The 12,775-nt window shown below is 40.1% G+C and overlaps 1 protein-coding gene across 1 annotated transcript in view; it reads right to left on the bottom strand.

The window, feature by feature from the left end:
* Positions 1-12,775, bottom strand: part of LOC118339730 (cilia- and flagella-associated protein 47-like) — a 44,645-nt gene that overhangs the window by 20,275 nt on the left and 11,595 nt on the right. Inside the window, 21 exon segments of the mRNA XM_035677444.1 lie at positions 328-416; positions 631-781; positions 1,768-1,880; positions 2,400-2,446; positions 2,449-2,543; positions 3,852-3,967; positions 4,395-4,492; positions 4,961-5,147; positions 5,232-5,327; positions 5,505-5,586; positions 6,487-6,624; positions 6,943-7,014; positions 7,142-7,355; positions 7,452-7,574; positions 7,923-8,023; positions 8,607-8,731; positions 9,380-9,497; positions 10,589-10,814; positions 11,518-11,734; positions 11,976-12,061; positions 12,259-12,457. Coding sequence (XP_035533337.1) covers positions 328-416; positions 631-781; positions 1,768-1,880; positions 2,400-2,446; positions 2,449-2,543; positions 3,852-3,967; positions 4,395-4,492; positions 4,961-5,147; positions 5,232-5,327; positions 5,505-5,586; positions 6,487-6,624; positions 6,943-7,014; positions 7,142-7,355; positions 7,452-7,574; positions 7,923-8,023; positions 8,607-8,731; positions 9,380-9,497; positions 10,589-10,814; positions 11,518-11,734; positions 11,976-12,061; positions 12,259-12,457 — 2,693 coding nt within the window.

Raw genomic sequence — 12,775 nt, 5'->3', positions numbered from 1 at the left:
TGTTTCTTTTTCTCTATCCACTTTGCTGCTGCAACATCGGAATTTCCCCATTGTGGGACAAATAAAGGAATATCTTATCTCATCTTATCTTACATCACAAACAAAATGTAGTTGACCTCCACTGCAGTGAATCTCTCAGACAGTTACAGTATTTAAAACTGGGAAAATAAAACTACAGCTCTCTGGATAGACTCTGTTAGGTGGTAAATGTGTTTTTTTGTAATTTGGATGCACAGACCCTTTAAAACTTTCACTTTAATTTCAAGAGGGGAGTCCTAACAGTCACAAATTGTGTGCATGCATGTGTACGTGGAGACAGACACCTACCTGAACTTAGCTTCTTTGGAGAAAAGGTTAGTTATGGGCACTTGGACCACTTTCAGTTGGTAACATGGAGACTTGCACTTGACAATGTTCTAAGGAGAAACAGTAGGAAGAAGACAATCTGTCGTCTAGTTATCAGCCTGTGTGTTAGACACAAAGTGCTAGTGAATGGTGATTCAGTCAGACAGATGGATGGTTAGCAAGCCATTAACAAATTAGTAAGTGAGGTTTGTAGTAAACTATTATGTCAGTAGTGCAGTATGTGTAACTGCATGACAGTCAGCCCCTTAAATGAATTATACTCACTGTGGGTGTGATGTGACTGACATGGGTCTTCAGATTGAAGGCGAGAGTGGTGCCTCGCAGGCCAAAAGGAGAGCTGGAGATGAGCAGAAGAACTGCCTCCATGGGCTGCATGAAGGAGCAGCTGAAGTGGATGGTCAGTTCAGTGCTCATCCTGTGAAAATCACCACAGCCAACAGACAATTATCTGATAATTCAGTCTCTGTTCAACGTGAACCAGAATGCTCTCCACAGAGCTTTTACAACTCATTTATTTAAATTGTATAACCTACCATTTTCAGGTTATGATAGTAATGAATCAGCAGAATTTTAATACTATTTTTCTGCATAATGGCATTGTCGTAAAAGACAGGATTTCTAAGAGTCTACAGTAGGGATTCAAAATGGGACATGGGCTATTTTTATAGAGAGGCCTCATTTGAGAGCAAAACTGGTACATTTTAATGAGCTACAGTCTCAAGGCAAAACTAAATTTACTCAACTTGGATTGTGAAAAGTTGCAGAAGGCTTTTCCTTTTCTTTGCAGGGCAAAGGTCTGCCCAAAACAAGCAATTGTAGAAGTGCAGATGCATAGACAGCACTTCTTTGCTAACGATACCAACCACTGAAGTTAAGCACTTATTGTTGATGCACACTACAAAGGCATTTCATAACCAGAATTTCATTACGCAAAACTTTGTTCAAGATTATTTATGCTTTAACCTGGAGGATACTGTTTTAGTGCGTTGCATAAAAATTGAGCTGGAAATAATGCAATTTTCAATTAGTCACCCTAGGCAAGGTCATTTCAGTCCGAATCTCTATCCAGTTCTGTGCATAATGCATACAATGCCGCTTATTCAAGGATAAAACCATTCAAGCGAGATGTTTCTTTGACCTTGTGTGTGGGCAGGTTTGGTTCGATCATTACCGTAAAAAGAGGTAGCACAGTGTACATACAAGTTAATCATTCTTGAATCTATAGGAGTGACATATAGCAGTAAAGGGTTCACTACATTAACGTGTGTATAAAGAACCCTATGTGCTGTAAGATACTGTACAAACAAAACCTGGTTTCTTGCATGTTTTGTACCTGTTTCTTGGCATTCTACTTTTAATAAAAGTGCAAAGTGATTTTCATTTTCTGGGTAAAAAACATACTTTGGAGGAATGGTGACAGTAGATCCATCAGGAAGGGAGAAGAGATGGGCATCCCCTCCAAAAAGGAAGGCCTGGTATTTGACAGGCTTGGAAGATGGGCTTTTCAGACGCACCTGCAGCACCAACACACCAAAAGACACACAGAAACACATAGAAATAGCCACAATATTCATACATATAAACACAGACAAGACAACACACAGACAAACGCCACTGCCAGAAAACAATACAACAATGAAATCCATCTTTATTAGTGCAGTTAAACTGACATCTGTTTTTGTTAGGCATGTAATGTGGCTTAACCTGACAATGTGGATCATTACCCAAATGTATATTTGTCTGCGTTTGTAATCCTGTTAGTGTGTGTGTGTGTGGGTGTGTTTATAATCCTATTAATGTATGTGTGTGTCTATAATCTTGTTAAGGTGTGACTGTGTGTGATCCCAGTTGCGGGGTTTGCATGTGTCTGCGTGTGTGTTATTATCTGTCCAGGAGGTTATTATCCAAGCCATTTCCAGTCTCGCAATGCTCGTGAATTTGATTTACCAGGCATGCAGTTCAATTTTTATTTAAGTGTCTTTAAGACCAAAGTCGATGTTGTGTGTGTGTGTGTGTGTGTGTGTGTGTGTTACCTGTTTTCTGAAAAGTGCTGTGCAAGGCAATCCTGAGAGAGTGATTGGTGTGGCAGTGGCAGGTACTGAGGAGCCTCTCCATACAGGATGAACACACAGATTAACATTCTGCAGCTGGATTAGGGTCTGACAAAGTCTGTTGGCAAACACACACCACACACACACACACACACACACACGCACACACACACAGATGAATAATTCAGATAAATCCAACAACAGGAAGGTGTTGCCTAGAACTCTGCATAATCAATGATGAGTATATTTAACATCCCAGTTAATTCTAAAGAGGTCATTAATTAAGGTAATCAGTGTGCAGTTAATTGGATAACATTTTCCTGTCAAAGTAATTGCTTATGCTCGGGTGGTAATATTATTTACTAGAACTATCTTAAAACGAAGGTCAACAGAACTGAATCAGAGATTAGCTGATTCATGAAGCTGATCTGAGCTATTACTAAATCAAGTTAGTTTAAAAATGCACCATTCATGACTTTAAAACACAAAACTGAAGCTGTTCTGAAAGCTCATTGGCAAGATGGTAAGCATGGACCATGAGACTATTTAAGTCATCGGAAATGCCTTATAGATTGGTTGTCAATCGGCCGTTTCCTTGTTAAGATTATAATGAAATATAGGTATAATAGGTGAAGTACTGGGTAATATTAGTAAGTGTCTGTTTCACTTTGTTAATTTTATTTAAATGATCTTTATGATATGAAACCAAAGATTATAGCCTCAAAACTCCTCTGATTTTACAAAGTCTGTACTACTGCATATGTGACAAAAGTTTTATAAAGCCTTCTGTGCCTCCAGAGGAACCTGTGTCAATCTGATAAATGCTCTCAAGTGATGTTACTTGAGTCAGTGACGGTTGAGTCTGAAGATTACGAGTTTGAAATTAAAGGAATCTTGAGGGGTGGAGTTACAAACAAGTGAGCTTTCTGGTACTCTCTAGCCCGATCATCATCTCTGCTTGAGGCAAGAGGCTCCAGGCTACATTAGCAGCTGCTACCATAACACACCCAAAGCACCAGGTTTTGACAAGGAAGAATGTGTGTGGAAATAAAAAAGATGATATCTCTGGTTGTGCTAAATCGAGTTTGATCCTTTTCGTTTGTGAGTCTGACAACGTTTTTTGAGTGCAATGCTAAAATGATGGAGCACTCTTTCAATTAAAAGGTCAAAGTACTCAAACATAAGTAAAAGTACACATAGTAAACATCTTTTAATTCAACAACTTTGTAGAAAACACTGCGTCTGAAGTCTGGCTGCTTGATTCTAAGACTGGTTATGCCTGAGGTGAAACCTGAAAAATAACCTGACCTGGATCAGGCTACCCTGGGGGAACAGGTTTCCATGGTAACTGAGGTCAGACTGATTTAAACCCGCCTGGTTTAACTGGTAATCTCGCTGTTCCAACTATCCCTTTGTTCCCATATGGTATTTACCTGTACATCTAGGCTGAGACAAAGTGCAGTTAAAGCCTGGGACACTATGATGTTGTTGTGAAGGATCTGCTCCAGGCTGTTTGTTGTGGTGTACATCCTCTGGAAGTGGCTGGAGATCTAATTATGAACACAGCAGGTGATTGTGATTTAAAAACTATGACAAGGTTTATCTGTAACTCCACATGTTTCATTTGGATCACCTGTCTCTACTTTCTCTGCCACTCGCTGTGTGTTACTCATTGCTCAGTAGCAATACGTGCTCTCTAAATCAGACTTTTAAAGTTGCACACACTCCCCCCTCTCTCTTTCTTTCTCTCTCTCTCTCTGTCACACACACACACACAATTACATACAGAAACGAAATGGTGCTTAGCATGATAGCAGGCTCTCCTAATCTTGTTCAGGACTAACTGCGTCCTCATCACATCAATCACAGTGCCACTTACAGACATTAACCACCATCCCTCATTGACTCTCACACACTGAAGTGGGTCCACACAAAATGAACAGACGTACTCAGAGACACAGGCACACACACACTGACCAGGTAAGGGCAGTAGGCAGCAAGCAGAGCAGCTAGCACCAGTCCATCTGTCAAGTCCAGGTCAAAATTCACAATCCAGCGTGCTGATGGGACACCACCTGTGAATCATTACCATACAGAAATTACTAATCAATCACTAATACATATTAAGACGGTTAAAAAGGTGAACTGAAAAACCAACCAAATCAAGCCTGACAGCAGGATATTCAATTATAAATGCTTTTACAAGGTCTACTAGAATTGGAAGTATGAAATGCACAAAATATTAAAACTTTAAATGAGAAAGAAAGTTGAAGAGGTTTTGAAAAGTTACAGACACCACTTAATAATAGAGTAACTATCACAGAAGTTCTGTCTGCGCTGTTTGTCAAATTAACTTACCAATGGTCAGAGCCAATTAAAAAGGAGAAGCTGTTACCTGAGTTACTCTAAATATGAGTCATTCATAGCACACTATCTTTTAAGCACTGCATCAAGAATATGCCACCCCGCTTTTCAGTGCAATTACCTTTAATCGTTAAAAAAAAGTTCTGTGTGTGTGTGTGTGTACATGTTGTGCTTCCTACCTGTTCCCCACACAACGTTCCTCATGCTCTGGTAGTGCTTGTTGAGCCATGAGAGCAACTGGAGCTCCCAGGATGAATAGATGTTACTGGCCAGTGGCTGTGAGCTGACAGGAAGGACTCCATCTACATCCTCGTGGTCCAAAGTTTGGTTCAGACCGCTCTCTGACACGCGACCCAACACCAGCACCTGGGCACGAGCAGAGGAATATTCAGTACTGGTATTTATAAAGATGAGATTGACTCTTTGCACTACTCAGAAATCGTTTTTCACCTTGTATATTTGGAGCAGCACGTCAGTCCAGGATTGCTTGCTCAGAGACTCATAGTCAACACTGCTATAGCCCAGACCATGTTCTTCTTCATTTGACTGAGACAAACACATATATTGATGTCTACACTTTATATATGCGCGAGAACAGGATAAGATTTTCATAAGATTTTCAACGAAGAGGCGTCACTAAAGCATGGATTTAGAGCACATGCAATTTAATTTAAATGATGTAGATCTAGGATCAAATTGCTGTGTGTGCATGTGTATCTGTACCTGGAGGGAGCACCAGTGTCTGAACTCCTTCATGTCTAACAAGTACTCTGGTCTGATGTGACAAAGGCAGGCTCCCTGTACCCTGAACACAGAATTACAATGAACAGAAAAACATCTAGTGGCCCAAAAAATAGAATAAATATAAAATATAACACCATTATAGTCATCTATCTCTTAAAGTAATGGCATTTTGCCATTCAGACACAAAGTGGGCGTCTGTTATATAAATGTTCCTTACGATTTTATTCAGACATGGCAGGACATTAAAGGAGAGACCCACAATAATAGACCTCAGCGGCCCATTTCAGCAAATCTTTATTATTAGTTATCAACATGACACGTTTCACTTATCAAAGCTGAGTCGTACAAACTTAAGTGAATACTTATAATAAGTATAAGTAATTGACAATTAATGACCATTGTGGGTGTTAAGCATGCCCTCCCTTTTCACAGTGAATTCACTAATATATTTTTTTGATTAATGTCATCATTTGTCAGAGAGAGAATTCTGTTTCAAACAGAAGACAATTACAGAAGACATGACATTAAGCTGGGACTTTCATTTCATTCCTAGATACTGTATGTAAAGTGCTCTGCTGAATATTTATTATTGTTTCCATACAGTTAGCAAGAATGAAAACTGAAAATATAGGGAGGGAGTGCTTTTTAATACTAGTTTGAAATGAGAAAAATCTCTTCAGTAACTTCAAACAGGCTTATCTAGAGTGTTGCAGGACTTACTGTACCTTGTACTGGTGATGCCATTCAATTCATATTTGTGCCATGTTGGAAGAAATATTAATAAAGTCCAACCTAGCAAGATTGCTGTTGAAAACTGACTTTCACTTATTCAAACTGAAGACCAAGATGTAAGATTGCTGTCACATATATGTAACAAAATGCATGTCTGAAAGGGACCTTGGTCAGGAGGCAAACAATGTCAGCAGCATTGTAGCATTGTATCTATGTGTGTAAGGCCTACCTGAGAAAAGCAAGCATAGCTTCATGCTGTTGTAGCAGTTGATTGGTGCGCTGGTCTATATCACTGGAAAACGTCTGACAGCAAGGAATACCAGGAATTTGTTTTCCAGTCAGGTGATGAAGCATGTCCACTACAGACCTAGACACAAGAATACAATACCGTTTTCTCTCCTGCATCTTGAGACAGATCAATTTCCCCACTGATACGAAATTAAATCCCACCAGAGCTTCAGTTCAAAGTATCATCTATTATTTTCCTTCACCCATCATAACTCTCTAAATAGATCAGAATACATAAAATAAAATAAAAAAACCTGAGTAGACTGCCCACCGCTGTTTTAAAAAACAAACATTTATGTACGACAGCCTCTGCTTATTCTAGAGATCTCCATATAAAAGCAGTACTGAAAAGGGTAAAATCTGCTTTCAATGTGCACACTTTCACTCATATACATACCTGGAGTCTTTATTTTGACTGACTCGATAAGCCCGTCCACTGGAAGGATTCATTTGAATCTTTGACACAACTCTGAAGGGAGAGAGGAGACACACATTATAATAAAGAAAGTCCCTAAAAGTAAAGTCCTTTGGCATAAACCTCCAAATCTCCAAATGTGGCTCCTGAGCCAAACTACTGGGAAATCTCTTGGGTATACCTTCTGAGCGTGTGTGGTACAGAGATAGGATGTGGTCCACTTGGCCACCCAAAGAGGCTAAACCACCTCTCCACAGCCAACAACACATTCTGGTAAAATAAACCTTCCTCTGAGTTGGCAGCAGGGAATTCTGGGATACCAAGATTGGATAGGGTGTCTCTGTTAGGAGAGTTGTCTGTGTCCGCGCTGGCCTGACCGCTCAGACTGTCACTATCTGGAAAGGAGAAAATATACAAAAATAAGGAGATACGCTCAAACAATTACAAACACACACACAAAGACACATACATGGTACAGTTCATTTTCTGACCTGAGACTGAGTTCTTGTTTGTTGAGCTGTTGTGATCAAACAACGAGGAGGTTGATGAAGTCGGACCAGAGGCAGGACTTGGTGTGTGATACCGCTGGAGGATAGCCTCAACAGCTGTGGCCCCTAAATGAGTGATAAACCAATCAGATGCAAGGAGAAATGCATTGAATAAATTATCATAGCTAAAGCATGATTTTTTAACAACCACACATCATATTCTGTCAGCTACACTACCATGAGACGCAAACCACTCACGTCCCATAAAAAATGATTAACTACGCTTCACTACGCATCACTTTTAATTACTTGCCGCTGTCACTAGGCCATATTTTTTATTAAAAATAGTGAAACGTTTTCTGCTACAAAATAATGTTTACACAGTTTGGATTGGTTGAACTGGTTATACAGTCCTTCAGTCTAGTTATGCTGCATACAGGTACACAGAATTGTGTGTGCGTTGTTATACAGTACCAGTCTTGAGAACTATCTGTTGCTCGGAGCGGTGCAGGGCCATAAAGGGCCAGACTGTCAACAGACAGTTGTCAGCGATAGCATATAGCTTAACCTTAAACCTAGGGGGAGAGTACAGCAGAGTCAAAGAGAAAAACACAAGTGAGTAAAGTTGGTAGATTGAATCAGCTTTAAATCTATGGGGTTAGGTTCTGTTGATATTCTCTATTTTTGTTATTTTTTTTAAATTCCATGAAAAGACCAACAATGTTAATCTATTTCTCATTACTTGGATCCTACTGAAGATGTAAACCTTTAAAAACACCTAAAAAAATAAAGTTTCTTCTATAACAGGCTCACTAATTTCCTAAAGCAGCTGGTCACTGTAGTTTGTATTAAACATTATTCAAACAGCAGGAAACTGTGCATACGAGCGTAGCAGTGTAGTGTTGTGTATTTTCAGTGGCGGAATAATCTATAAGATGTATCAGATACACACACAATACATTTTACTAGGATACATTCAGTGTTGGTTTGGCTCTGCACATGGGATTTGATGACAACAGACATATCCTTTACGTAAATGTTGTACTTGTGATGGTGCAACTACACAACTTTTTATCTCAGCTCAAATGTCTCGTGGCTGTGCAAATGCCAACTGTAAATGTCTCGACTGGAGGGTAGTGTTTTTGAATAAGCTGTTACCTGTTGTGGAGGTGGTCAGTGAAGGTGATGGTTGTGCAGAAGGACAGAGGGATGGTGGAGCAGAAGGACACACTGCAGATTAGAGAGGTCACAGCCTGCTGGTTCTGGATGCTGACTGGATGCCTCTATGGTTGCAGATAAAGTGGGAAAGTGGGATAGATTATGACAGTATTTCTGTTAAATTGCCAGCCAGGAAAATAAGCTACACTTATATATATTTATCCAGTTTGTGTCATCTGATCACCAGGTAGATAGATCTGGCACAAAATTGGGTTTTGCTCACACTGCTACAAGATCTTCAGAAACTGACTGTGGGGAGACGTCAGCCTCATGTTGCGACTGGAATTTATATAGACATGATGATATCTGGACAGTGTGTGAATATAACGTAAGCAGCAGAATGAAATAGAGAGGGAGTGTGTGAAATGTACAGATAAACACAGCCATGGTAGATGCACAACAGATCTTTTAGGCTGGAGAGAGCCGACACAACCACACTCAACACAAGTCCAACAAACAAAACACCAATAAGAATAATTAATAAATGTTATGAGGATGAATTTCATTCATGTATTTTAGTTGTAGAGGTGTGACTTTTACCCCACCAAATAATATCTTCTTGATGGGGAGGAAACATCTCTGATACAATAAATTATCATCAAAACAAACGCAGTGAAAATCTTGTAGACAGCATTTAGAACACATGATATGAAACGCTGCACTGAGGCAAATCACAAGATGGTCCTCCTTCACTTTTTCCTCGTGGGCTGTACCTGATCCTGGTTTTGAGTAGGGATGTTGTTACCCTCTGGAAAAATGACAGAAACAGGTTGTATCTTTGTCCCATCCTCCAGGTCCACCTCATCCACTTCAGCTGTTACCTCGGTTCCGCTGCAAATGTGAACAGACAGAAGATGTGTAAAAGAACATCTCAGATAGATGAAACAAACTAGATCTGAATGTAATATAATTGTTTGACAATATCAGTATGTGATTTAATTAAAAATCTCCAAAAAAGCTACTAAGGCTACTTGAAGTGACGTTGTTTGTTGAAACTACTTGAAAAAAAAAATAAGATTTTAACATTTACAATGGCACTGACATCATCGAAAGCTACGTGGACCTTGAGGAGGGATTGTTTGGTCAACTGCTGTCTCCAAGACCAAGAATACACCGTTATAATAGCTAAATATATACAAATGTGGAAACATTATTATCATTATTGACCAGGTTATATCACTAAATATTTCTCTGTACTTCAATAACTTATTTCTGGTGCTAGACATCACTTGGGGAGCAGAGTTCTGAATGAATTGTAACCAATTTATGTTTTGTTTTTTTAGTAGACAAGACAGCATTGCAGATTTTCTGCTAGATTTTCAGGTGATAAAAAAGCCGACATATCCCACCTGAGCCAAAGATGGCACAGAGGTTTCCTGCTTGTTGGCTCGGGGTAGATCATGGAGAATTTTTATTTTGTGTTCCTGGTTTCTCTCTCTCTCTCTGAGCCTTCGAAACTATAAGTAAAATTTCAGTTCTATCCCGGTTGAGCTGTATAAAGTTTTCAGACATACAAGCACTAATATCTAAAATACATCTAAAAAGAGCATCAGAGTGCAGACATGTCCGTTAATGTGTGGGGGTCCTGGCTTGATTGATAAAAAGACCACTGGATTGAATAATGTAGTCAGTTTATGTGGGTGGCGGTGTTTCCTCCGCAATCATTTAGCTCCAATGGCTCAACACAGCTGGTAAATTGCTACAAGCTAGAAAAATGTAAATACAATAAAAATTCATCATCGTTATTGCTCAGCTCACCCAAAAAGCTGACGACGACGCAAAGCAGTTATCCATGTATCATGATCCATATAATAAAAAGTGAGGCATTCATAAAACAGTCACTGGAACAGTTTGTGGCCTGGGGCTGAATAGAAATCACTGTGTGTGTGTGTGTGTGTGTGTGTGTGTGTGTATAAACCAACCCACGATATCCGAAGGCAAGCAGGGTGAGAGTGGCAGTTGCATTGCTTTCCAGGGGAACTGGTGTAAGAAGGATTTGAGGTGGGTGGATTGTAATACTGGGAAACTGGAGAGTAACGGTGATGGACAGCTGTCGGTAGGGTTGATGTCCTTCCTCTGCTCCCATCCCCTTGCCTCCCTTGTCTCCCAGGTAAAGAGGAAGGGAAAGTTTGGTCACCCTTCCAGAACCTAGAAGAAGAAAATGTACAAATCAGGTTGAGCACACAGGTCTTCGCAGTGCTTGAGCTTTATCCAACATATACACAGTGAGTGCTGGGCAGTAGTCCCCTCGTCTGGATAAGGTGGAGCTGGAGGATGGGACAAAGGTACAGCCTGTTTCTGCCATCTCTCACTCTCCTGACTCTTGTTTTAAAAAAAGAAGCAGTAACTATTTTGCAGACAGTCTTAGTGGCTGTACTTTGGGTTTGGGGTGACTTAGACTATGACCATTAAGGATGGAAAAAGTAAAGCATTATTAACTACTGGACAGAAATGGAAAAGAACAACCGGTGTCTCAGCTTGACATGATTAAGCATTGCCTTAAGTGGCTGGGTCCAAGGGTGAAACATAATTCAATGATTATGGTCCATCACTTAGGATTATTAAGGCCCCATGATTTAATGACCTAAGCTGCATGAGGACATTCTTTGAGTATTCTTTTAATTTAGATTTACTTCTGAAATCATGTTTTGAAGGATGTTACACTCTATGCTTTACAGCTATGACATTGTGTTGTGCATTATCTGGTTTGATCTGAACGTGTGTAAGAGGACAAATATATTTACAATGACATGACTAATGTGAGAGAGGGGAAGGCAGTGAGAGATAAAGTAATCCATCATAACGTGTGTGTGTGTGTGTGTGTGTGTGTGTGTTTCCAATAATTTCTCACCTGTTCCGACAGCCTCAGGGCTGATGCTGACCGCCAAGCAGATGGACTGACCAGGCCCCAGACTGCCTGATGATGGAGACACCGTACATAGCTCTCCCTGTCTTCTGTCCTCTGTTGGTAGCACTATTGCATTGCAGTCAAACCACCAGTTTACATGCTTCCTGACACCACTACGCCAAACAACACTCTCTTCGCACACTGCTTTCAGCTCCACTGTCTGCACGGGGAGAGAGGAGCAAAAGAGAGAATGAGACTAAAGGAATAGACATCAGAAAACACAGAAGATGAGAAAAAAAATTGTTTTACGGGTCAGAAGGTGGTGACAGATATTCAGTATGATGCTACAATCCACAAAAACGACAAGTGGAAGTAAAAATGAAAACAACATGGAAGAAAAAAGGAAGAGAGTAAGAAAATTGAAGAATAAAGAGAAAAATATGATATACCCTTGTTGATACCTTAGTGTAAACATCAGACTGTGGTGCCAAAGGTTCAACATGGAACTGAAGGCGAGACGGGGACATTTCCAGTGGGGCACACAACACTAAAACATTTTAAAAACAGCAAGAGAGAGAAAAAATTATTACATTTAGCCATGTGAACCTAATGTGTGAAATGTGTCACAGTATTCCAGCTTCAGTTTCATTCCAGCAGAACAATTCCAGTTAACAGCATTTAAAATACAGATATCACAGGTACGCACACACATACTGAACTCTAACTCCACATTAATGACCCCACCTGTGGCCTGTATGCGCTGCGACTGTGGTGTCGCCATGGTGACAGACGGGGGAAGAGGTTTGATGACATGCTTCCTGCTGCTAATTGACAGCGAGGAGGAGGTGGAAGAGGAGGACGGAGCGGGTAAAGGAGACAGAGGAGCAGTGGGCCATCTCACCCCGTTGACCATCAGTGGCAGGCAAAAGTCATAACTGGCCGCCTGCAGGAAGACATTTCTTTGACTGTCCGCTCTATGTGGCACAATGAACAAAATACTATGTGTACTAGCAGAAAGAGTACTACACAGCACAAAATCATAACTAGATATATCAATATATCATAATAGATGGATAATAACGGCTGAATCTAAATGGAAAGGTATTGTGCAGTCCATTACACTTTATTCTTCCTGAAGTCATGATGTTACACACTGAAGTATAGACATCGGGTTCTGTTCTGCCATTAAAACTAAAGAAGTAATGTAACGTTTGAAAAAATGGGTCCTTGATTTCAGACAGAGGTAAACAAGATCAGTCTT

Source organism: Morone saxatilis, unplaced genomic scaffold (genome assembly GCF_004916995.1).
Source record: "Morone saxatilis isolate NCDOM2014 unplaced genomic scaffold, NCSU_SB_2.0 Contig6, whole genome shotgun sequence".
Taxonomy (NCBI): Eukaryota; Metazoa; Chordata; class Actinopteri; family Moronidae; genus Morone; species Morone saxatilis.
The sequence above is the reverse complement of the archived record's forward strand: the minus strand, read 5'-3'. Positions and strand labels throughout refer to the sequence as shown.